The sequence below is a fragment of the Panicum hallii genome, chromosome 4, assembly GCF_002211085.1.
Source record: "Panicum hallii strain FIL2 chromosome 4, PHallii_v3.1, whole genome shotgun sequence".
In the NCBI taxonomy this organism is placed as follows: domain Eukaryota; kingdom Viridiplantae; phylum Streptophyta; class Magnoliopsida; order Poales; family Poaceae; genus Panicum; species Panicum hallii.
Window position 1 is genome coordinate 6,604,498 of NC_038045.1, and position 26,469 is coordinate 6,630,966.

Here is a 26,469-nt window from a genome sequence, read left to right on the forward strand (position 1 = left end):
AATGCAGGCCTCTAAAAACGGTTGAACAGTACGTAAATGGTGATGATCAGCGAGACAGTAACGCGGGCCGGGCCTCTAAAAACGGTTGAATCGAGAGTACAACTCGGTGAGTGAGGAGTGAATCTTGCCGAGTTCTCCTGCACGGGACGCTGCGGCGAGGACGGCCGAGTTCAGAGCAGCGGGATGAAAGGAAGGAGTGCTGTACTGCAGTGCAGGGCGGAAGGGGTGCGAGCGAGCGTGCGTGAGACGCGAAGGCCAAGTCGGTACCGGAAAACTGCTTCAATCCCGTGGCAACGTCGGCCGCTCGACGGCCGGACCCTGTACTGTACATGATGGATCGCCGGGACACGCCGCGCGGCCACTTGGACACTTGGCCGATCCGCTCCAGCGACGGGTACCGGCGCGGCGCCCGGAGGGCCGGGCAGGGCAGGGCCGCCCAATTATTGAGCGGCGCGACCAGCAGCCCAATCCCTTTCTTAAATCCTGTTCGTGGTGACACGTCGGCCCCTCGACGACGAGGACCCGCGGCCGCCGGCCGTCGGTTTCTCCGGCCGTGTCGTCGTGCTCCTCCCGATCGGACATCCACGCAGCAGGATCACCACGCGTCCGATCGATGCATGCGTGGATCATCCGCGTCAGAGCGCCGTGTCCTGCTGTCGCTCGGGATGATGCCGATGGCCAATCGCAGCTGAAAGCACGGGGAGGTGGCTGCGTGCCCGTGCTGGAACATGCCGCGCGTGCGCGGGCCGGTGGCACGCGCGCTGGCACGGTGCGCGCGCGCATGCAGATCGGAGCGGATCGCGCGCGCTCGGCGGGGCGGCGGGCGATGACGACGGCGGCCCCGATCGGCCGGCGGATCGGGGTTGGTGCGATCTCCCCGACCGCCCTCGGCGGTTTCCAAGCCCCGCGCGTCGTTTCCGCGCGCGGAACTGAGGCGCGCGCTGCACGGGCTCGCTCGTCGTCTTGCCCCGAACGGGGAGATGCGTGGACGCAAGGGGCATCCAGCCAGCCAGCCTTAGAGCCGGGGGAGACGTGAGGCGCCAGGCCATCGGAACCTACGAGATGACGACGACGGGCTTGCTCGGATCGCCGCGTCGTGTTCGGGCGGGCGATCGCGGTGCACGCTTGCCGTTTCTGCGCGCGAGCGGTTGCGAGGTGCCGATGATGATCGGATAGGATCCACCGGACAGTGGCAGCGGGGGGCGAATGCGAAGGGGACGGGCCGGGCGGCGCCGCGCGCGTGGCGCGATCGCGAAAGCCGCCGGCGGAGGTGCGCCAGCTGGCCCGATCTCTCCGCGAGAGCAACGGCGGGAGAGTGCACGCCTTGCTACCGTAGGTTTTCGAGACCGGCAACAGGAACGAGAGAGAGAGAGAGAGCACTGGGCTTACACTAGCATCCTGTGCGCGTCTGTGGACACGCGGCTTGCCAGCATTGCGCGAACGAAAGAGCACGGGCGGCCTTGGCTGCCGCCGCTACCCGATCCGAGCAATTTGGCCTTTACCCAAGTGGCCGGCTGAGACGCTGTGCGGGGTGTGGACCGGGGCGCACTGCAATGGCAGCAGAGAGGTAGTGCCAGGCCCGCGGCCTCCTCTTCACTGTAGCAGAGCGCACGCGTGCGGCGTGCGCACCGTGCACGTCTGGTCCCGCGAGAAGACGGGGTGCGTGGCGGCACCCGCGCCACAAAAGCAGCCACTGAGCATTGGACCCGGATCAGGGCAATACTGGTCACGTGACAAATGGAGCACAAGTTCTTTTTTATTTTCCAACAAAATCCAGGTGGCACGTTATCTTCCCCCGCGACGGCCAGTGTATAGAGCACGCTACAGAAACCGACCGAGACCACATACGCGTGGAGGCAGACGGCTATCTGCCAACCAACCACACCTAACCAAACCTGCCTGGGCAAGGTCTAGGTTGACCGGCCAGCGAGGCCGCGCGCGGCGTTGCTCTGGTGGCGACCGACGGCCGGCGTTTGCCTTCCGGGGGCACGCCACGGAACACAGAGGGAGAGCGGTGGAAAACGGCACGGCAGTAATCTCGCAGCCAGTGCCGTCCGTGCTTTTCCGTTTCTGGTCGTGAATGCCGTGACATTGGCAAGGAGGAAGTAGGAGTACATGACTTTGGTAACGGGAAAATTAGCGTGCCGAAGAAGAACCAAAGGAGCCCAAGCCCACGGCTCTGCCGGTCCTCTTTGGCTGGTTGCTGACTTGCTGCTGAAGCACGAGTGCTTAGTAGGATTGTTTATTTGGATCGCCTCAGTTGGATTTTTCTATTGTCTAAAAAAAAAGTTGGATTTCTCTTATAGCTGCCCGCATCGCGCGCATTATCTCCAACTTTTTAGGGGATTCTTCTCCAACTCGTGGGTGTCCGCAGAGTGCATCGAGCCTGCATGGCCCACGGAAGCTATACGTCGCCTGTGCTGCGGCTGTAAATCAATCATCCATCGCCTGAAAGATTTGATGAGACCAATTCAGTCTAATATTAATTAGCGCATGAAGCATAATATCTATTTGTTTACTGATTTTTTTATTATGTAGTGGGCTGTTGCGATTCGCATGCTTTTAATTCATCAACCAGCTATTACACTGCTACCGTGTTATTAATGTCGGTGGGCTTGCTGTAGCACATATTAGTGTGCTGCATTTTATAGTTTTTTCTTCTTCTTATTTTATTTCTTCTTTTTTCCCCTTCGTTATTGCTTCCTTCCTTCCTGCTTTTTTCTTGTTCCGACCTTGCTTCCTTCATGCTTTTTCTTCCTATTTTTTTATTTCTATTTCTCAATTAGTTTATAGATATTCCTTCTTGCTTTTCTTATTCTTTTCTTTTGTCATTTTTTTCAATACCTTTTTCTTATTCTTTCTTTTCAAATTTTCTCTATTTTTAATTTTAGATATTTTATACTATCCAATATTTATATCATCTATTTCTTTTTTGGTTCATGTATTTTATTTTTTTAAACTATGTGCATAACCGCTATAAAGATATTAATATTTTATATATTTTTTCTCTTCTTATTAATTTAATATTTTAATTTATTGGTTTTCCTTATTTATTATATAATAATTATTTTACTTTATCTTTCTATTTCATATTAAATTGCTTATCTTTTTTTACCTATCCTTTTATTTTATTCTTATTTAGTTTACATTCTTCCTTACTTTCATATAACTTCATCCATTTAAACTTTTTAAAGATTATAAAAATTATTGTTTGTTCATATAGTATTTGTTCTAGATATATAAATTGTTTCATATGGATGTAGGTGATATAATCATTTTTGTCCACACCTACATGCATGCATCTGTTATTTTATTTTCTTCTCTATTTTCTTTCTTTGTTTTAAATATACTAATAATTGATGTATTTTTCTAATCTGATTTTTCTATTATTTCTTATCTAATAATTTTCTTTTATCCTCTACTTTTTACAATCTTCTGTTACTCCTTATTTTTCAATCTATCCATTAATATTTTTATAGATAGTAGTATAATGTTCTGTGCTAATAATATGATTGTTTCAGGTGTATAATTTACTTTGTTCGCTTTATAGATTAAATTATTCGGCCGTGTTAGCTCACTTGTTCATGATTTTATTTTTCTATTATTTAGTCTATAGAATCAAATGTTCGCAATGTTTAATGTTTTATTCGTTGTATATTATTATTTGTTCGTTATGTTTAATTTTTGTTCGTAAAAATAATTATTTGTTCGTGTTGTTAAAATATTTGTTCCCAGTAGTCGAAACTAATTATTTAGTATTAAAAAATATTATGCAAATATAGGCAAGTGTGGTCTTATTTTGACGATCTTAACATAAGAAAGATAACGGTGCAATCTAAATTTAATCTGGATGCTCAGTTTAATAGTTATAGCTTTTTTAATTTTAAATTTGCATGCATGTGGGTGATGTCAGCATTGTTGTTTACTTCTGCATGCATGCATAAATTCTTTCCTATTTAGCTGGTAACATGCATGCTAACAGGCCTAATGTGCGGCCTGAACGACCTGCATAGCCTGCTTTAAAGAACACAGTACACAACCCGGCCCACCTCTCAATCTCTTCACGGACTACAGACGAACTCGCTTCAAAGGAGCTTTCAGCTTGGCGGCCAGCGCAGACCAGCCCAAAATTTTTACATGGACCTAGTGGTGGGTCTCTGAATTATGGGCCAAGATGATGGGGGATAAGCGAATTTGTAGCCCTCGAGGCCCACCCAACCGCACTCGACAACACTCGGCCTCGTCGTCAGTCCAGCGCTCACGCGTGCCGCGTGCCGGCGTCGCGGTCCTCGCCGCCGTTTCCTCCTCTCCCTCGTTCGCTTCCGCGCCCGATAGAAGCGGGGAAGGAGCCGATCGAAACCCCTAATCCCCAAAACCCTACCTCCCCGTCCGCCGCCGTCGAAGCGGCCCCCGCCCCTCACCACTCCACGATCGCCTCGAGGTGAGCCTCGCGACCCCCGCCCCCGCCGGAACCCGCATTTCGCTCTGGTTGCGCCTCCCCCATCTTCCGCGCGGTAAATTGTTCGCGCGAGACGCTGATTGAAACCCTGGCTAACGAAACAATTCTCTCGCCGTAAACGCGGACCGGTCTCGTGTTAGCGCGCGTTTTTTTTTCTTTTTCCGGGGAAGGCGTTGCTGCGGCGCGATGGAGCTCCCCAAGCAGGCGCGGGCGCAGCCGGCGCCGGGCAGCGGGGCGGCGTCGCGATCGTTGCCCCCGGCGGCCCTCCATTCCCCGCAGCCCGCGAGCCACGGTATGTTTGGCCCTGGCATCTGTGGCGCGAAGGCGCCAACCAGCTCGTACCTGATCGTGCCCATGGGCGGGCAGCCGGCGCAGGTTGCTGCGTCCAGTCCCAACGCGCCGCACCTGAGTAGGGTGTCCTTGAGGCCGCCGCAGCAGGTGCTGAGTGTCCAGCCGGCTCTGCCCGGAATTCTTTCACCACAGCCACCACCACCACCTGCTGTGGGAAAGAAGATGGCTTTATCAATGAAGGTTCAGGTGCCGAAGCCTTTGCAATCTCAGGCCACTAGCAAGTGCTCTGTGAAGAAGGAACCTCTGCTGAAGGCATACCCAGAGTCTTCTGAGACCGTGAGATCAAAGTTCAGGGAGACTCTAGCTGCTGCCTTATGTGTGGATTCTGATCAGCAGAGTGTGCAGCAATCTGCTCCAAAGGTTTCGCCTATTGGATCTTCCAATGTGAACAAACATGCAGATGGTAAATTGCAAAGTCCAAATACATGCATATCTCACGGTGACGGTGAAGCTGATGCTGGTACTGACCCCAAATCCGTTGGTAGCAGAAGCAAGCAAGATGACATCTTAAGCTGTAGAATTTTGGGATCAAACATGACCATAAAAGTGAGTAAAGATGCACAAGAACATGCAATGCATGTTCGTTTGGAAAATGATGTACTGGGTAACAGCATTTCAGATAAAATTTTGCAAGGCCATGGGCCCTTCTGTGCTCCTGACAGTGTTGTTGGAGCTTCTGGATCCATTTCACAGCTTAATTCAAAGAGAACCACAACTTCTGATATTCATGCTGGGGCTACTGTATCTCTGAATGAGCCTGAGTTTAAAAGAACAAAAACTTCAGATGGGACAACAGGGGAAAAGAAGGATATGATTCAAAAGGGGCAATCTTTAGCACTTGGAATTGAAGAGGAGCTGTTCAAACTGTTTGGAGGAGTCAATAAGAAGTATAAGGAGAAAGGTAGATCACTGTTGTTTAATTTGAAAGATAAAAGTAACCCTGTGCTGAGGGAACAGGTCTTATCCGGAGAGATCACACCCAAATGTCTATGTTCAATGACTACGGACGAACTCGCTTCAAAGGAGCTTTCAGCTTGGCGGCTGGCTAAAGCTGAAGAGCTTGCAAAGATGGTTGTTCTTCCTACTAGAGAAGTAAATGTTAGATTGGTCAGGAAAACACATAAAGGTGAATTTCATGTTGAAGTGGAAGAGACTGATAGCATTTCAGTTGGGGCTGAGCTCAGAAGCGATTTGCTTTCTCATGTTCCATCAAATTTTATTGAAGGTCGAACCAGATCTGATGATATAGTAAGTGCATACAGGGGAGACATTGAATCAGATAACACTGTGCAAGGTGGATCTGCTGGTATTGGCAACAGTAATCTCTTGAGTAATTTAGAATGCCTAGCAAATGAGAAGGCTGATCTCATCGAGGAAAGAGTGGTGCATGACTTGAAGTATACAGAAAATATTCCAGAAATTATGTCATGGGATGAGTTTGTGGAGGCCCCTGATTCTGATATACCTTTGGAATGCCACTCCACTGAAACTGCACAAGCTGATCCTAGTATTACTGACAAAGCTTACCTTATGTTAAAGCCAGAGAAAAATCATATAGGGGAGGATAATGCTGGTCCATCAGAGTTTGAATTCACATGTGAGGCACCATCACCAGAAGATAATTGTCAGGCCAGTATAAAGTCAACCGAAAATGGATCAATTCATGACTTGAGTCCATCTAAACAACCTAAGGGCTGCTTGTTGATCAAATCTTCCCCTGAAATGATGGATGTTGAAAAACTAGGTACTGGTACTGCCTCAATTTCTGGATCTACTGTGCAGTTAAAGCCAATTAGTGATGGCACATTGATGAATGACACTTTATGGGAGGGAACAATTCAGTTAACTTTATCTTCACTTATAAAAGTTGTTGCTATCTTCAAAAGGTTTGTTTCACCTATGTCGCTTCTAGTTAATGCATGCAGTTAACTTTTGAAAACAATATCTTTGATAACTTTCATATTTTTAACCCAACAAAAGAACATTACTATTTATACAGAGGTAAACTCCCCTTTTATGTGTAAACCTGTATGCTGTATTCCATTTTAGAGAAATGCTTGTCCTAACACACATTTTAGGATTCTGTTATCATATCCTAACTCCTATTAATGTTTCTATTTTCCAGTGGTGAAAAGCCATCAACAAATGAGTGGCGCCACTTTGTTGAGATCAAGGGAAGAGTGAGGCTTACTGATTTTCAAGAATTTCTTGAACAACTGCCTAAATCCAGGAGCCGTGTTGTAACGGTAATTTGTTTCTGTGCTTAGTTTCATATATATATCTAATGGATGATTTTGATTTGTACTAAAATTAGTGTTTAACAATTGGCCCACATCCTTGCTGGTTTTGAAATATATTCTTTCTTGTACTAGTTGCCATGAAGCTGTTGTTCTGCCACATGTAAATGAATGATTGTAAGATGCCATTGAATGCATATTCATCTGCTTGCAAATTTGTGTTTAGGCTCAAGGTTATTTTTATTAAACTCATTGAGTTTGTTCTCAGCCTGCGAATCCATAAACTGGCCAATTGGATATTACCGTACTTTATCCATGTGAAACCAACATGTATTGCATGTGGAATATCTTTTCTTTCAGTTTTCAGTTCTTCACACCGAGTACATGTTAATGCAGGTGTTGTTTTCTGGTTACTGTATGGGTTGCATTATTTTGCCTTTTCCTTTCTGAGAACGTGCCTAACATGTTTTCCATTAAGCTACTACTGGCCAGAACAGAAATCACAGCAATTACTGGCCAGAACAGCGCTTATATAAGCATAAACTATAACCAGAAGTGGAACAACTAAACAATAAACTGGATCATCTACTGCTACCAGTGGGCAGTATGTTTAGTTGGTAATTAAGGTTGTAATTAATCCCCCATAATTTGAATCTAGAAAGAAAGAACCAAACAACCATGCTCCAATTGCACAGATAGATGTGCACTTGCAAATTTGCTTGTCCGACTACGGAGCAACAAAAGAAAATCGTAGAAGAACCAAAAGCTTCAACAGACATGCTTCCCAAAAGTGTAAATATATGTCTGTTAGACCTGGTTGGTCCTAGTTAGAATTAGTTTAATACTGATCATAGTAACATTTGGTAAACATAGTGTCGTGATTGTTTAATACTATTGTAGTAACACTTGGTGTAAATATAATGTCGTGATAGTGTTAAATTGTGGCACTGGCATTTCTCAAAGCACTATCTTTTTCCTATTGTAGAACTATTCTTTTTACAATGATGCTGAAATTAATGGTTATCACATACCAAGCTTGGACTGTATACTTTTATTTTTATTTTGCCACTATATTTGGTGATGTAAAGCTAATCGGAATTTAATATATGAAATAGACAAGAAAAAGGGCACTGGTAAGAAAATGCACTTTAGTCTCAGTGTGTCATGGTACTATCTGATCTTACATGTTACATCTGTATTTACTTGAATTTGATTTTTCTTTTGTTCGTGCATGTGTCTATTATGTTTAATGCTTAGTGCCAGTGACTACAATCAAATCTTTCAACTACATCTTGAATAGATATGTTTCATGCATTGCTATTTATATAAAATTCTAGAGGTTATTTTTCATGCATTGCTGTTTATATAAATAGATATGCTAATGTGGTGACCAAAATTGTCCCATAGCATTTTCTTTAGTCTAGCTCCTCAGAATATGTTTTCTCGGACATACTCAGAATATATCCTTTCCTTTTACTGTAATTGTTCTGCAGGTAACTGAGTTGCGTTTGAAGGAGGGCTCTCTTGAGAGTGGCCAGCAGCAATTCCTGCAGGTCCCTGCTCCCCAATTATTAGCATCTGTTACCACATTATATGGGTTTAATTTAACACTATTACTGAACTCCTGATTTGCTAAGAATTTCTTTTTCTCCTGCAGACAATCGACTCATATGTTGCAGATGAGAGAGTAGGACTAGTAAAGCTCACTGAAGGGGTGGAGCTCTACCTCTGCCCTTCTCATGAGAAGGCAGCTCAGATACTCACGGAACACCTGCCAAAGGAGCACTCGGCCAGTCAAACCATGACCGGAGTATCTGTTATTGGTGTCTTTGTGTGGCGGAGGCCCTGCATTACTACCAGAACACCCACAAGGCATGACAGTTCTAAGAGGCACCCTATGTCAATCTCGAGGAAGCCGCAGGCCATGCTTTCAAGTTCAGTGCCAATGTCTTCTCTGCGTACCAGATCTCCTGCCTCTCATTTTGGCTACTCCAACGAGCGCCCTTGCCTTAAGGATGATGCAACTGACGACGTTCCCCCGGGCTTTGGCCACGGTGTCATCAAGGATGACGATGACCTTCCTGAATATGATTTTGTTAGCATCTCAGACGGATCCCCCAATGTTGCAGCACCACATTGCTACCAGAGGCAGCAGCATGTGCAGGCTATTTCTCCCCCAATCAACCAGGTCAGGCAGGTAGTTCGCAAGTATGGCAGCATGTACGCTTCAGCGCATCCTTGGGGCGGCGACAAGGACTTACCAGAGTGGGACCCAAGACACAGTGCTCTCCGGTATAGCCCGATGCAGCATCAGCATGTAATGGTAACTCCGCACCTGTCAAGCCCCTTGCCCCATGTTTACGGTCGTCTGCCTCAGCAACATGCCATGGCCGTGCAGCAGCCCTGGAATCACCACCACATGTTGCACCCTGCTGAAGCTCAATCTGGGCGGCCTGGCTGGCGGTCTAGCGCCCAGTGGCAGGAGGACGCCGCGTGGCATGCCAGGTTTGTTGTGGAGCCCGATGTGGCGGCGCCCGAGCCGACCTCGCTGGGAGGAGCGAGGGAGCCATGGCATGGAAGCTGGAAGCCACACTAGAACTAGCCGAGCGTCTCTGGTCCCATCTTGCTCCGAAGTCTGAACGGGAGGGTGTATGTATGGCGGGTTGTGTTACTAGTTTGTAGTATGTTAGTCAGAAGTGAGGATTCAAGGAAAAAAAGGTCAGTCAGAAGTAGGCTTCAGCTGTCGGTCACAGTTTATGGCTCTGGGGTAGGAATCGCGAGACGCGAACGATGCGGTAACCAACAATTTCAGCGGCAAAGATGTTTTGTCGATGCAGGATCGAGTAACCTGTGATGTGGCTCTGATGCGACTTGAATCTTCCGTACCATTCGAACTTGTCTTGCCGGAATGGTTTCGCTTGCGTGTCTGGAAATGATGTTTTCTATGTTTGGTCTCCACTGGATGAAGAAAACTGGTGCCGTGCTACTACTCCAGTTTAGTCGTTTTGGGCTTTTCAAAATAGATCTTCTGGGCTACTTTGATCGGTTGCTTGAGATGAGAGCAGAGAGGTAAAACTAAAGAGCAAACCAGCTAGAAGCCCAGCGTTGCGTTGCCGTTCTCCAGAACCTCCATCCAGGTCGTCGTTCCAGCGCCACTTCCAGATCGGCAGGCGAATGAGTAGCGTCCCCCGGCCCCGGCCGGGATCGCGACGTGACGCGCTCGCGAGTCGCGCGGCTCGTCGAGCTCCGAGCGGCCCGCGTGTCCCCGCCAGCTGATCGCTCACTTCGGTCTGCCGCAGCGCTCCACCGACGGGTGCCGGAGGGGACAGCCGGACGAGGAGTGGGCGCCCCCAGAAGTGCCCCCGTGGTCCGGGGCACGGGAGGATCACGGTGCCCGACAGGCTGAAACCTCGCTTGCCATTGCTAGCTTGACAGCAGGCACACGCACTGATGAGTGATGACTGATGACTGGCCCAATGCGGGAATGCCAAGCGAAGCAAGCAACAATCCGGCTCACCGGTCACCAACCTTTCCATCTTCTCGACCCGTGGCTCGTAACCTTTTTCGGGCACGCTTTCCAGGCCAACGGAAGCTCAACGGAACCGAGATCGCGACGCCCGGACAGAGACGTCGTACCGCATCCCTGCCTATTTGCCTAGCATCCCCTGGTTCGATGGAAGCAGTGAGCCAGTGACAGGTACTAGATGGATGCATCACCTGAACTCTTTCCGGTAGAGGAGCAGCTTCTTTTGCTCTTTTGCTTAAGCGAGAGGGGACAGCAGACGGTGGCTCCCCACCTACTTATTGTTGATTTGTTTGTACTCCACGATCGCGAGCAACATCTAGTAAAAAGGGCAACAATGCTTCGTGTTACAGGCACGCACGAACGCTTACATCCAATCCACTGGCGATGGTCGATCGCTTTTTTTAAAAAATATTTATATATATAGTAAAAGAGTTCCCACTCATCAACTACCCATACCCAATCGGCAACGAACGAACGAACGAACGAAATGAATTTACGCAGCTGGGGATTAATAACAGGTCGTAGCGTAGGGGGAAGCAAGCATCAGTCGAGGCGCATCATGGCCTTGTGGAAGTCGTCGACGGCGCCGGCGGCGACGCACTGCGTGATGAGCCGCGCGCCGGGCTTGCGCGCCGGTGGCCGGACCAGGATGCACGTCGCGATGTAGTCGAGGTTGGTGAGCGGGACCACGTGCGCGGGGCAGCCCCACCCGTAGTCCACCTCCGCGAACCCCAGCCGCGACCAGTCCGACACCAGCAGCGTCCGGTAGTCCGACGTGATCCGGTACGGGTCCCCCGCCCCCTCTCCCCCGCCGCCGCCGGCGATCCACTGCGCGAGCTCGCCGGGCAGCCGCCTCTTGCTCTCGCGGATCAGCCGCACCACGTCGTGCACCGGCGCGCCCGCCACGGCCCCGGCGTCCGCCGACACGCGCATGATGTAGTAGCAGTTGCCGTAGAACCCGTCCGGGAGCGCCCGCCCGCGCAGCGCCGCCAGCGCCGGGCGCGCGTTCATGGCGAAGCAGACGTGCACGGGGGTCCCCGGCGCGAACCCGGCCGCGCGGGTGCGGGACTGCCACGCCTTGGCGATGAGCACCTCGAACGCGCTGCACCGGTGGCCCGTCCGCTCCAGGAACCGGGCCTTGAAGTGCTCGATGTACCCCGCCGAGATGTCCATGGCCAGGTACTGGAGGCGGAGCTCCGTCGGGGCCGGGAGCGGGCCCACCGCCGCGCCGGGGGGGCTCGGGATCGCCTCGCGGGCCCACGCGGGGGACACCAGCGGCGCCGCGTGCCCGCGCGCGACGTCGCCCACGGCGGACATGAACTGCGCCGCGCCGGGGCCGTCGGCGACGGCGTGGCTGAACCGGAAGCCCACCACGAAGCCGCCGCACGCGAACTGCGTCACCTGCATTGCGGAGCCGTTGACCTCGATCTATTTCGGCACAAAGCGAACGCGTAATAAGAACAGAAGAAAGATTCAAACTTCTTTGCTTGCTGTTCACCTGGACGAGGAGGATGAGCGAGTCCTCAGGGAGGGGGTCGGAGGCCGGGTAGGTAGGGTGCGGCAGGAGCTCGTCCTTGGGCACCATGAGCGGGTACTCGAGGTAGTCCACGTCCTCGAGGGTGCAGCTCGCCGTGGCCTCGATGAACCAGACGCCCTCGCCCGTGCAGTCCACCACCAGGTCCCCCTCGCCCGAGACAGCGAGCCGCCCGGCGATGGGGTAGTAGCTCACGAGCGCGGTGGCCAGCGCGCGCTCGATGGCCCTGGCGGGCACCTCGGCGTCGGCGCCGGCGCGGCCCTTGAAGACGTGGAGGGACTCGATGAGCGCGCGCTGCGTCGGGTAGCGGTCGAGCCAGGAGAGCGGCAGCTCGCCGCGGGGCGTGGGCGCCGACGGGGCCACCACCCGCTGCGCCACGCGCGTGACCGTGGCCGCCGCCGCGGTCCGCATGGTGGCCGCCGCCGGTGGGGGATCTGGGGGGGCGCGGCGGTGGTGGTGGGTGCGCGCACCGGCAGGCTGTGGCTCACCTGGGAAGCAAGGTACGACCGGTCCGGGGTTTTATAAGGCCTTCGGGAAAACCGTGGTGTGGCCGCTACGACTAGTTTTCTGTGCGTCGGTCGCGCGTGAGTGGATTTGAAAAGGATCGCCCACCGCACGATGCGAAGGTGGAGCAACTAGATTCAGCCATCACGAACCACTTCCATAGTGAAACATGTCTTGCTTGCAACAATAGTTAAAGTTGGTAGGCTTTTCCTTGGAGAAAATGGTTCAAGTTCTCGGTTTGTGACAATAGGTAGGGGGAGCATTGAATTTTGAAGTATGTGTGATGTTTATACTCTAGTTATCTGTTTCTTTTTATTATCTTGTCTATCGATCCTTTGAATCGCAATTGAACGGTTCCGATATCTTTTTTTTCTTCCTAATAATCTTATTACCCACAATAATATTCTGTTTTGCACGATCTTTTTTTCTTTCGTATCATCACTACTCACAAGCTCCCATGCCTGCCCGCTTAACATCCGCCTTCTAAGGTCACGCTCTCTAAATTCAAGGACCTCCTCAAAACCTTCATGCCCCTAAAGTCCTTAAACTAACTTTGTAAGTTTGTCAATAAAAAAAATATTAGACACCTGAAGCCATATCGAAGCATGAGGAAGTATACATTACACATGCCAAATCAGGCATAATACCTTCAAAATAAGCAAACTATTCACTTGAAGACTGCTAATTGGGAACTTGATTGCACAAATAGCTCCGAATATGAAAATTTCGTCCTACATCAATGTTTTATCTTTAGAGCATGGAATAAAGAGAGGGATTATAAAGTCTTTCACTCTTCTAACCATTGGAATGAAATCATTCCTTCCATGGCAAAAACTTTTTGATTCTCGACAAGAGTTTATTTCTCTACATGGAACATATTATGTTACTGACGGACCATTTATTTCTTAGACTGCGGAACATTGCAAAACCGGCATGTCTTTACTGGAATTTGTTGCCTTAATTTTTTTTAAAACATTTGATTTCTATACCCATTACCTATGACATCTTACTACTTCACTGCTACACCAACTTTTTTTTTCTCCGACCAAAACATTGCAAATATCACCAAAACAAAAAAAATCCGTTGAAAGATAAATAGCATTTACTATTAGCCAGTAGTGCTTGTCTCGTTACTGTTGGTACGGCTGCTATAGTCGGAACAGCTCCGGTTCAAGCATCTGCTCCGCTCCAATACGCCCTAAGCGCGTGCACTGATTTTTCTTTTTCATACGTTTGAACCGGTATAACCGTGTGCCATGACACTGCCACTGGTTAGACAACTTGTTTACGCCGCGGCGCGCAGGTAGCGTTTGTCAATGCCCCTGCGTGGCTGCGTGTGTTCTGGAAGCAAAGCTGGCGCTGGACGGCCACCACCAGTACCACCACCACCGCATCCCTCTGACCTGCGCAGCTCACCGGGGCAAAGCCAAACAATTTCTCCAGGCAAAGTAGTGGACCGCATCCAAGCTCACGCGCACGCTCCGGACCCGAGCTCGACGGACTCCGTCGACCTCGACGACGACAGGGCTGCTAGGAAATCTTCGTGCCTGTGCTCCCGTTTTCCGATGTCTTCTGGGCTAAGTGAACTCAAAAAGAGAAAAAAAAGAGAGAAAACGCCTCGTTTTCCTTTCCTTCTCGTGAGCTGAACAAGGCAGGCAGCAGCCGTGGAAATCTGGAGAGACGCTGACGTGAGGAGCATAATTTTCAACATGGATCGCACAAGACACACGCGTGCAGCCCTGTTCAGCACAACACCGGAGAGCGCAGAGCTTGCCTCGTTTGGCCTGCAAAAAAACACTCAGTTTTCAACATGTTTCATAGTCTTTGCAAACGATAAACACCCACTTACTCCTGGTGAAACCCATCTTTTCTCATCTCCTATAAATTTCTTGCCGTGTCATCATTCTTTTTCTTATATAATGTGATTTAAACCGCTGTGAAAACTCCTATAACAATGATCTTAGTTACTTAGCCGGGGAAATGGTTTGCTAGTTGGGCTGCGGTGGGAATCCAGCCAGGACCGATTCCAAGCCCAGACAGAATCGCATTCTGCGGCCTATCCCAACCAACCAATCACCGTAACGAGTACCTCTGTTTGGTCCAGAAAAGGAGGTGGCAGGAGTCGCACGTGAGAATGGGCCGGGCAGGTGACCCAAGAAGAAACTAAAAGAATATAACAAGAAAAAAAAAGCACGTGAGAATGTACTACTATGTTTTTTACTACGAAATCTTCAAAACAAGATTATACTTTAATATATTTAAATAAAATTTTTGAACAATTTTTTAATGCAGAATATTTTTTAAGTTGGAATAATTGTTCTAATATAATAAAAAAACCATTCCGCTTTCCGTGATGGATTCGGATCGCGCTCGCGATGTGGATTATTTCCGCAGAAAAGAGTTTCTTCGTGGGCGGAGTTTTGATGCAGCAGCGGACTGACTAGTTGAGAAACCGGGCCCGTTTATTAACTGGACCACCAGTCCAAGGCCAGCTACAAATCAGGCCTGCTGGGCGTTGTGGTGGTAGAGGGGCTTGTTGTAATCTGCAGCATGGCCCATCTAGCGCTGGGCTCCAAGGCCCAAGCGGGCATGGGCCTGGCTGGAGCGCAGACAGAGGAGGGATGATTAATCCGCCCGGCGGGTGCTCTGATATCAGAGTTGCAGGCAGGATTAAGGAGCACATCAGATGATTCTGTCATCACCTGCCCAAAGAAAAGCGAACCACCAACCAACGAACGATCATCAGTTCTCACTTGCATCATTATTGTATGACATGGAAGTAGTTTTAACTTGCTTCTTGACATGTAGTATGTAGCTTCTGCTTGGCAATATACACAATAACCTAGATTATGAGAAAAGCTGGCGTCAATACTACTGGCTGCTCCTTCCGTCTCAAATTATAATTCATTTTAGCTTTATTAGATACATAATTTTTCTATATATCTAGACATAATGTACATCTAGATGCATATATCTAGAAAAGCTAAAATAAATTATAATTTAGGATGAAGGTTAGCTACTAGCTAACTACATTGCTACAGAAACTATAATAGCAAACGCTCCAACACCGCCGGTTTAAAATGAACCGGCGGTGATAATCTATCACCATCGGATTGTATTTCATCCGATGGTAATGGAGAGCATCACCGCCGGATCGTAATACGACCTGATGAGGATACGACTCGACGGTGATGTCTACTGTCACCGCCAGGTGGAAATACGACCCGGCGGTGATACACACTCACCCTCTTTTTTTATCTCTCTCCCTCTTATTACTCTTCTATCTTCTCTCTCCCCCGCTCCCATCCCACACCAGCCATATTCCCTTCCTCGTCGCAAGCTCCCAGCCCGCCCTTCTCCCCAGCCAGCACCTCCCCTGCAAGCCTTCCTCCCGGCCACGGCAGCGGCGCGAGGGCCGCGTGGTGAGGGGCCGCAACCGCCCTCCTCCGTCTCTCCCTTCCCCGGCCGCGTGGAGCCACGGCGGCGGCGGCGAGGGGCCACGGCCGCCCTCCTCCACCTCTCCCTTCCCCGGCCACGTAGATCCGCGGCGGTGGCGCGAGGGACGCGACGCAGCGGTGGCAGCGCAGTGAGCGGGCCGGCGGGGCTGCTCGTGGGGCCGTGGCCAGCGGCGCGGCGGCCCGACCAGCGGCGAGCGGGTCAAGGTCGCAGCGAGCAGGGCAGCCGGCCAGCGGGGCCAGCCCTATTTTTTCTTTTTTTTTTTAATTTTGGGAAAAGATCATCACCGTTGCGATGGATCCTCTTATCATCGTTATAACGCCCTCAAAACCGGTGGCGATGACAATTTCGAACCGGCGGTGATAGGGGCGCTGGAGTAGGGCTATATTTTCAGCTCAGCTTCTGCTTCCGCATGAAACTGCTGGTCGGGTGACAGGTCCTTATCGGAGCGGCAGGACGCGCACCGTACACCACAGACCAACCGACCCATATGCATGTCGTCTCCTTCAAAACGGGAAAGGAAAACACTAAGAGGCCCGTCCATCATGTCTCCCTCCCTCTTCGTTGAGGCTAGCTACCTGGTGGGGTGTATCTGTACAGTACTCCTGCTCCTGCTTGACCGAGTCATGCATGCTGAGCTCCTACTGCCATCGTCACCACCTAACCAACAACCAGCAGCCCCCAGCTAATTCGTTCACGAATCACAAGGTTTCGGCGGCACGACGACGAACGTCAGGAGCTTGTGCTCGGCATGAATGAAGTAGCAAGGTTGGTTGATCATTCTCAAGTCGTTTATCCGATTGAAAATAAGGATGATGTTATTAAGAATGCAAATGGATATCTATTAGGTCAGCTAATTAATTATGACGGCTTAACCCCTAAATAAAATTTAGGCTCAAGCTACTACCCTAAACTATTTTAATTGGTCCAATCTACCCCTAATGAGATTTCTCTTTTTTATTTCTCCACTTACAAGTGGAATTTGAACTTTAAGTTTTGAAATGTAACTTATAATATAATGCTCTATGCTAGAAAAATATATTATGATTTTTTTCATGCAGAATTGTATTTTTGTGATAAATTTCATGTCAAATATTTCCAAATTATGAAAATAACCATGAAAATTTTTTAATATATTTTTTAACATATGACATCATGTTCTCTATCCACTCACAAAATTTGAACTTAAAATTCAATTCGTACACGGAGAAATAAAAAATAAAATATTATTAGAAGGTAGATTAGACTAATTGGAATTGTTGGGGGAATAAATTGAGCCTAAATTTTGCTTTGCACAGAATGTCATTCTTATTTATTTTATTAATTTTTTGGATCGATCCAATAACTCAAAATATATATAACTTGTATCTCTCTATGTTATCTTGGAGCTGGTAATAACCAGTAGCGTACTAGCATGTAGAGACGACCCTTAATTTCTTGTTACCGAACCAGTCGTTCCTGCTTCATGTACTTTTCTTCAACGCTCTCACCAACTAACTGTGCCCGAAACCCTCGCGCGGATTCCACGCGAGCGCAAGAGTCCAAACCCGGCCGGGCACACGAACCCTAACCCTGCAGAGCCATGCGTCGCCGTCATCTACCTATGCTCCTTCGACACTCAAACTGCTACCGGACCGTCGCGATCAGGAGCTCCGATCCGGAAGCACGGCGGCCGGTCGGCCGGCCGGTGCGCTACTGACCTCGCTCTCGCCAGCCGGCCATTCCTCTCCTGCCGGGCTCATGCGAGCGCCATACACTCCTGATGCTTCTCGCTTCGCTTTCCTTTCCGAAAGTGAGAGGGCACGGTGCTCCCTAGGTCGCTCGCTCCGATCCCGCGGGCGCCGCGCGTGGTCCTGCGAGCTACTACTGGTTGCAGTTAAGCCGGGCACTGTGCTAATTCGCTCGCCGCGTCGAGATTGGAGGTCGATTGCTTCGTCGAGCGATCACTGTAGATCAGAGCCAAGTCAGCGGCAGCTTTAAGTAGGAATTGCTCGCGCAACTAACAGCCGCCGTCGTCCTTGTGTACTCGTAACACTGTAGGGTGCGAGATTATTGCGATGTGAACGTTCACCTTGCTGCTGGAGTCACGGAGTGGTTAGTTAATTGCGCCCAGAGATCTCAAACGACCGACCAACGCAGGTGCAGATTCTGGGGGTTAGCCAACTGCTAAGATTACCTAGCTGGTTACTGTTGTTGGGTCGTCCATCATCCTCTTTTGTTCTAAGGGGATGCGTATTTTAGAACCTAAATAAACTCTATGATATATATGGCACGTAGTTGCAAGTCTTCCATGAGCTGAATATGCTAAGTAATCTTATTAGGGACTATGGCCCACAAAGTTGATTGAACATAATAAATAAGAAGCTCCATTGGAATTTCTTTGTTCGAAAATGTCCCAAAAGGCTAATTGTTGCCGTATGAGTAATTGTCCCGAAAGGCTAATTATAGGTACTTTGCTCCATCCGAATAATATATAGGGCCATTAAGCTTATTACAAATTTGTTGAAGAGATGAAATAGAATCGGGCTCTATAACTTCACCAGAGGCAGAAATCGGTCATCAGAACAAGACACGGGCTAAAAATTAGAAGAGTGAAATTTCCATGGAAGAAAAGTACCTGGAATCCTTTTCACAAAGATTCTCATAGAGTTGAGAAAGATAACCCAAAAAATATCCAAACTCTTTGTATTGATTTGGAAATGCAGGAAAAGAAGTGTTTCTAAACAACTTTTCATAGAAAATATTAAACCTCACTGAAGAAAAATGTTTTGAGTAAACCATTCTTCATTTTAGAGTAAGAAAATAAATCAAAACTCTTTCAAAATCTTGCATATATAGGCAAAGTAATCATGGAATGCAACTCATCGAGTCATGCATGTGGCAGCGCTGAAGAGTGATTCTCATTACTTTGAGACAATTAATTGACACGTTGATCCAAGAGACAAAGAACCCGTGTATCACATTGTCGTCTGAAGAATTTGGATTATCATTTTTTACAATTTAGTTGATGCTCTAGCTAAACATAGTGTTGTGTTTGAGCAAATCACTCAGGTGTGGTTCATATTTAAAAATACTTTCATGCTGTTGCAATTTATTGCCATAGGCAACGTAACGTAATATGTGAATCAATGACCAAAGTATATTTCTGGAGACTACGCCGAAACAAACAACTCTTTCGTTTCAAAAGAAGTGATTCTGAGGGTATTAATTCTTATATATAGCTGTTGGCACGTACAACGTACATTGTGGATGGAATTGTTTGTACCATACCTTGCGAAATTCCTACATTCCCAAACTTGCTAACGAAGTTTCTTCAGGAAAAATCCCTCTCCAGCTACTTCAGTACACACACACAAAATAAAAAAATAAAAAATCGAAGGCACTTTTAGTCAGCAGGGTACAAATCGACGACCTAACCTAACCAGTAACAGAAAGGTACTCTTACAAAAGGGAAAGAACTTTGTGATGATGTGGACAGGCCACTAACCAAGTGCCGTGTCGGCATGCAGTTCCGTACGGTCCTGCTGAGCCGGTAGCTTTATTAGAGTGTGAACTGTTCAGCTTGCCATGCCTGATGCCTCGATCTGAATTGCTTTCTTGTCAAGTCGCTGTGAGGTTGTTACGGCATGCATATGCCCGCTAGCTCATTGGGTTACCACATGTCAACGACAGAGTACATAACATCATGTGGTTGTTTGCATCCACTATTCTTCTATGCAGTGTTCATTTGCTAGCGGCATCGTAGCTGAACAGGAAGCTAGCGGGGTTGTTGACACAAAGAGACGGCCAGGGTTTTCTGTGCAGAACCTAGAGTCTGATTTGGCTGTAGCACGAGTTAGAGAAGAACATTAATGTACTGAATGGTACGTATGTTTTGTTTTTTGACGCGAATGGTACGTATGCTGCGGCAGCATATATATAGGTGAAGATTCAACGGCGCAAACCAATGAAAGTATTCTTAAGAGATCAACGCACACAAGGAGTAGTTGGTGACGACCGTGGAACAAGTCTGCCATAAAATGTACTCCCACTGGTTATTTTTAAGTATGATGATGTTCAGAACGAAAGCATAGTGAAATAATAATGTTACGCAAAATATGAATATATGAAAGGGGGAGATTGTCAGAATAGTCCCACATTAGTTATGAAAGGGCAATGCACCTAATTTGAAATTGGGAGTCCCTCATCTGCTTATTGCATTGGCTAGCTTTCAGGGTGCAGAAAGGCTCTTTCGGACCCTACATTATATACACTTCCAAATCGTAGTAATACATCTCATTAAGTTTATGGTAATGTTGGAAGCTTTGAAGCGGTTACCCCTTGAAACTAGCAAAATACTAAAACCTTTTGCTCGCGGGAGTTCTCACACGATTGCACCCGTTACTTCCATGCAGGGACTTGGACCTACATGAGACTGATCAGCTGGCATGAAAAACAACAGCTAATTCAGGGTTTTCAATTACTTGATCGGTTTTTATCGCAATTAGAAACAGTGATGTGAAACTCCTTATACCGTTTCCTAGCTTATTATGTAATTTTTTTTGGTTAAATCTCCTCTCAGGAGTTGCTTTCAGTTAATATAAGATAGGCAAGGACAAGTAATTTTGAGAGGTCCAGTGACACTGACATTTTGAAGTTCAGCCAGTACTCTACTAGAAGGCTGCCAGATTGGCACTGTGACAAGTGAACTCCCGGACACTTCTCAGATTAATTAAACACCTATGAGATGTTTGAAGTTCGCAACAAGAGTAGATCAAGTGTTTGTTTCCAAAGACTTCTGATAGTCAAGTGTGCTGCTAGGTGTTGGAGATCTAAAGTTTCGAGAACCTGCATCAAGACATGTCAATGATTGATGAAGTTGCGCCCTGTAACCTGCAAAAGTTTTGTTTTGTCCCTTGGATAACTAACGGAACTAAGGGATAGAGCTTGTGCTCGAAGTTCTCTCTCTCTCAACTACTTGGAGAGACGACAGAAGCTTTTGTTACGTATTGGGTCGTAGATACATAGGAAAGTGGTCTGGTTTTTAGGACAAACTTGCGATAAATATGATAAATATTGAGTAGAATTCTACAACTGCAAAGTCAACCGCCAGTCGCATTGGTTTCGCCAACCAGAAAGATCCTATGAATTGCATAAAAAAATCAGTGCTCTAGCTGTCCTATATGTATCCTCATATCCAAATCAGGGAGAAATTCATATATGTGAGTATGATTTAGCCAGGGCATTCGGTTAGACCGAACCGAACCGAACGGTTCTTCGGTTTTGCACAAAATTCAGTTACATGAATCTTGGAACCGACCGGTTCTTGAAAAAAAGTCGGAACCGAGGAATTCTGGTTGGGTTAGTTCGGTTCTGACCGAACTAACCGACCACACATATACAACGAAACCAAGAAAAAAAAAAATTACATCACATGCACGGTCCCATGTACCCGGATCTTACACTTACTGAAAGGGCAAGGAGGTGGTCGATGTAAGGGCATAGCCCGGTCCTCTTGGGATAGTAGCCTTTGCTAAGGTACTGACCATTAGGGAGGGTTATGGTCCACACCGCTACTGAAACTCTAGCGGGCTATTTAGTTTTCTATGCATCTTTTGTAAAGGCTTCGTAGCGAACCTCCCACCACTCACCAAAGGAAGTGTTTAAGAGCCTTGCAAATCTGAGCGATTTTAGGAAATACGAATTGTGGTGAAAGAGTACAACCTCTGCAGAGTGAAAACTGATATATCAGCCGTGCTCACGGTTATGAGCGGCTTGAACCCTCACGTGACAATCGAACTTAAAGAATAATTAATTTGTGGTTCCTTAGTTTTTGATATGATGATGTATCTTTTATGCTTAAGTGGGTTGGTATAAACTTACCTAGTTAATAGGTGCTTTCTAATAAAATATGATCAACTAAAAATGCTAACCGCTATAAGCTCTTCGGCCTATCCTTGATGGCCTTGCATCTTTCCCCTACTTGTTAAGTACCAACCATAAAAGTACTCACCCTTGCCTAAACTGTTGTTTAGAAGAGAATGCGGAAGTGGAGCAGTCCAGCAACTTTGAGAAATTCTAAGCGCGCGTTCACCAGTCAAGTGCCTGTGAAAAAAGCCGTTGTTGCCGAGCTTGTTTAGGTTATCAGTGGAACGACTTAAAATCTTCATGTCTAAACTATCAAAGTGTAATAAAGTATTTACTCTTTTGCTTACATTTTGAACATTATCTTTTGATATATCCACTTATGACGTCTATCATATGTGTATAATTTGATCCTGACGCACATATGAGATGCATTCGGTTTTGCTTCCAAAATCGGGTGTGACAATGAAAATGCCAATTCATGGTACATTAGAGAAAATAGGAAAAAGACCAACCTAACCTCAAATGCAGTGGCTGTTAACTTCATTACTATACAAATTATTATTAAAATATTATGCTAAATAATGTTAGTATTATATTAGTAGTATTGGCATACAAGTTATCCGAGGTCTATATTGTGCTAATAAAGTCATTAACTAGAATAAAAACATAAAGATGTCACTACAAGGAAATAACATAATATTTTAATCGATGGATATAGAAGTGGAATATTTTTTTTGGAACGCTTCAAATATACTCCCCGTTCCAAAACGACCAACAATTTATAACGGAGAGAATATATAGCATATATGGATATACAACCCTTATCAGGGTCTTCAAAAGATCAAGCTAATAGATCTGATGCTAGTACCTATAATAAGCAGGGACTCGAACCTACCCGAACCCAACCACCAGTTGATCTATATGTTTGATCCGTGGGAGAGGAACAATTTTGAAATAAACCAATTAGGCTCTTTTATTTAGGTACGGTAGCGTCCTTTTCTTGAGGGCGCGGCTAGTACGGTAGCGTGGTGATGCTGGCTGCAGTCTGCATTACATTACATTTTAATAGATTAGTATAGTGCTCGTGTACAGTGCTCGTGTGTTGTTACGGGTAATATAAATTTTATTCAGACCTAGCTATACGGGACCACCATTTTATATTTTTCACTCCATGTACGATCGTGCAAGGTATTTATCGGTACATACGGACAGGGGTACCTCCTGCTAGGGTGTCCAGGCTCTTAGTGTCTCACCATCCGTGATCTCCCCCTCGTCTTCTGGGTGACGTGGCGTACAGCCCGGACCTGACAGCTGGGATCGTGGTCTTCGGACCTTCCCCGTGCTCTTAAGGGTCCGGGGCCTCCACGTGCCCATGAAGGCAGGGGAGCTCTTGGGTAGCCCTCGCGGACCCGGACTCCCCAGGGAGGTCCGGGGCCGTCACGTGTGATGGCCAGACCATCACAGGCCAGACCGCTCCAACCGGCCTCGGGGGCCCGGACCCCCCTCCCCCGGGAAGGGGTCCGGTGCCGCCCCTGCGGAGGGAGCGGGGCTGGCCCTGCCACGTGCCTGTGGCAGGAGGTCCTTCGCGGGTCTCCAGCCCACCTACCAGCATTTAATGAGGTAGTTGGGCCGGGCGCGCTCAAGTCAAAAAGCGTGGCCTGCCACTGACACATGGGGCAGGTAGGCTGACACCACGGTAAGCCCGCCTGTTTCCAAGGCGGCGCGTCGTGTCACCGTTTACTGTGCGCAAGCGGCGTACAGTCCCGTCATGGCGCCGCGCGCGTGCGTGATGATGGCCTGAAATAGGAGAGCCGATGCGTGCGCTGCTACAGTACGCGCGGAGGCAACGGTGCGGCGGGTCAGCACTGCCCCCTCGCCTGACAGATTCTCACCCAACAGTGGCGGCACGGCTCCACTGTTGGGTAACACTGACAGCGGTCACTGTGCTTGCAAGGCAGTGCACGACCGTATCCAGGCTGTGGATAAGCACATTATCTTCCCAACCGTGAAGGCTACAGCGAGGAGCCGGAGATGGAGATCTCCATATCACATAGAGCAGGCTCCCGTTGGCCGGGCCCACCTGTCGGGGCCCCGCACAGTGTAAGCACCTCCCTTGAACTATAAAAGGGAGAGTGCACTCGTTAGGAGGGGGACACACGAACACAAGTTCACGCTAAGGTCCATCCAGGCTAAGGTTCATAAGGTTCAGGTCGAGCTCACACAATCAATACAACACCAAAGTGGACGTAGGGTATTACGCTCCAGCGGCCCGAACCACTCTAAAATCCTCGTGTCCTTCCTGCGTTCCTCCGCTTACCGAACGAGCGCTCCTAAGTCTCCTCCAAACCCATCCTTAACTAGGATTAGGCGGGTGCATTCCACCACCCGGCTAGAGATTTACTCCGACATTTGGCGCGCCAGATAGGGGGCTTAGGTTTGGTTTAGCGCTCGGTCGACCTTCAAGACCATAATGGCGCAGGAAGATGGTCATCACGACCTCCAGTTGGGTGAGGAAGTGGCGTCCACGACGCCACACGTCTCATGTCGCCCTACCTCCAGGGCGGCAGCGTGGGTAGCTCCGCAGCGCGCTGCGGCGCGGGCCTCTGCGGTCCAGTCGGTGCCCGCACCGAATGGACCGCTCATGGCAGCCAGGGAGTTGCTTCGCAACCCTCCTGGTGAGGTGGCCTCACCCAACGCCCAAGAGGCAATGGCGTGAGGACGTCGACCGGCTCCTCAACCTGACGCAGGCTTCCCCATGTTCGGCAGGGGGGTCTGTCTCCAGGCAGCGCCGTCGTCAGGGCGGCGCATCCGGTTCTGTGCACTCACCATCAGTGAGGAGTGCACGGACCAAGGACCTCCGGACGGAGCTCAACCGTAGACGTGCGGTAGAGGACGCCCGTGTCTCCATCGAGCGGGCGCGTGGTCGCCGGCTCAGTATCGAGGGTCGTGACCTCGATGCCGAATTCGCTGCGGTGGCTCCGGCGCCGCAGCGACCTGTCCAGGCACCGGTGTCCGGGGTGGGCTGTGCAGCGCTCGCAGACCACCTTCGCGCGGTCGCCTGGCCGTCCAAGTTTCGGCCGCCCCTGCCGAAAAAGTATGACGGGTCCACCAACCCGTCAGAATTCCTACAGGTCTACATCACCGCCATCACGGCTGCTGGAGGTAACGACGCCGTCATGGCAAGTTACTTTCATGTAGCCTTGACCGGGCCAGCCCGGACCTGGCTCATGAAACTTACCCTGGGATCCATCCGATCCTGGGGGGAGCTATGCGCACAGTTCATGGCAAATTTTGCTAGTGCATATCAGTAGCACGGTGTGGAGGCTCACCTCCACGCTGTGAGGCAGCAACCCGGAAAAACCCTCCGGACCTTCATCTCCTGCTTCACCAAGGTGCGTGGAACTATTCCACGTATCTCCGATGCGTCTATTATCACGGCTTTCCGCCAGGGGGTCCGTGATGAGAAGATGCTGGAGAAACTGGCAACCCATCAGGTGGAAACTGTCACCACCTTGTTCGCTTTGGCGGACAAATGCGCCAGGGCAGCAGAAGGCCGTGCATGGCACTCTGCAACCCAGGCAGGACCCGCTCAGACGAGCAGGCCCAGTGTCGCTGCCCCTGGCAGCGGCAACAAGAAGAACAAGAAGAGCCGTGGCTTCGACAAGTCACGGAACGGGGGTCCGGCCGTGGCAGCGGCAACGACAGGGGGCCAGAACCCCCGAGGCAAGCGCCCACAGCAACAGCACACCGACCCCGTGTCTTTCCCTGTTCATCCTGGGGCTCGCCACAGTGCCACCGAGGGCCGCAAGATCCAGAAGCTCGCGGAGCGCCTTAGCAAGAGGCGTGACCAAGCCTCAAAGGAAGGCTCCTCCCCTCCGCGGCAGTCCAGCAAGGAGAAGGCCTCTGATGCCGACGCAGCCGCGACGGAGAGAGAGTTGGGGTACCAAACCCCCAACAAGGACCTCAAGGGTCTCTTCCACCATTCCGACTCCGAGTCCGATGGTGACGAGCGCTGCAAGAAGCTGTACATCATGTACGGCGGCAGTTCGGAGCTCGTCTCCCGGCGGAACGTCAAGACCCTTCGCCGAGAGGTCCTCTCAGTGAAGCCGGCGACGCCGAAGGCGGCGCCCCACCAGTGGTGGAAAAACATCACCATCTCCTTAGGGCCGTCAGACTGCCCGGAGAACATGGCGGGCGCTGGTGTGTTGCCGCTCGTCATAGCACCCACCATCGCCAACGTCCGCCTCCACCACGTGTTGATCGACGGAGGTGCAGGCCTCAGCGTCATCAGCTATGCAGCGTTCAAACACCTGCAGATCCCGGAGTCCAAGCTGACTCCTTCGCGCCCATTCTCCGGAGTGGGTCCGGACCTAGTGTACCCGGTGGGGACCATCTCCCTACCGGTTACATTCGGGACGGAGGACAACTTCCGTACCGAGAACGTACAGTTTGAGGTTGCGGAGGTTAACCTCCCCTTCAACGCCATCATCGGCAGACCGGCCCTGTACCGGTTCATGGCCATTGCCCATTACGGGTATCTGGTCCTGAAGATGCC

At 49.2% G+C, this 26,469-nt stretch overlaps 2 protein-coding genes across 3 annotated transcripts; one reads left to right on the forward strand and one right to left on the reverse strand.

Moving 5' to 3' along the window:
• The first annotated feature begins 4,160 nt into the window (after positions 1-4,160).
• Positions 4,161-9,755, forward strand: LOC112890721. 2 transcript variants are annotated; one of them, XM_025957572.1, is made up of 5 exons: positions 4,161-4,441; positions 4,600-6,696; positions 6,936-7,056; positions 8,541-8,600; positions 8,705-9,755. In XM_025957572.1, the coding sequence occupies exons 2-5, from the start codon at positions 4,646-4,648 to the stop codon at positions 9,641-9,643; spliced, it is 3,171 nt and encodes a 1,056-aa protein (XP_025813357.1). In that variant the 5' UTR covers positions 4,161-4,441; positions 4,600-4,645; the 3' UTR covers positions 9,644-9,755. The 2 variants fall into 2 exon arrangements, with proteins under 2 accessions (XP_025813357.1, XP_025813356.1); XM_025957571.1 differs by having other exon boundaries at positions 4,161-6,696.
• A 1,135-nt stretch (positions 9,756-10,890) lies between these two features.
• On the reverse strand, positions 10,891-12,584 carry LOC112890722 (acyl transferase 7-like). Its single transcript, XM_025957573.1, has 2 exons — positions 12,072-12,584; positions 10,891-11,974 (listed from the first exon to the last, which is right to left on the reverse strand). The coding sequence occupies exons 1-2, from the start codon at positions 12,516-12,518 to the stop codon at positions 11,117-11,119; spliced, it is 1,305 nt and encodes a 434-aa protein (XP_025813358.1). The 5' UTR covers positions 12,519-12,584; the 3' UTR covers positions 10,891-11,116.
• Positions 12,585-26,469: the final 13,885 nt, after the last annotated feature.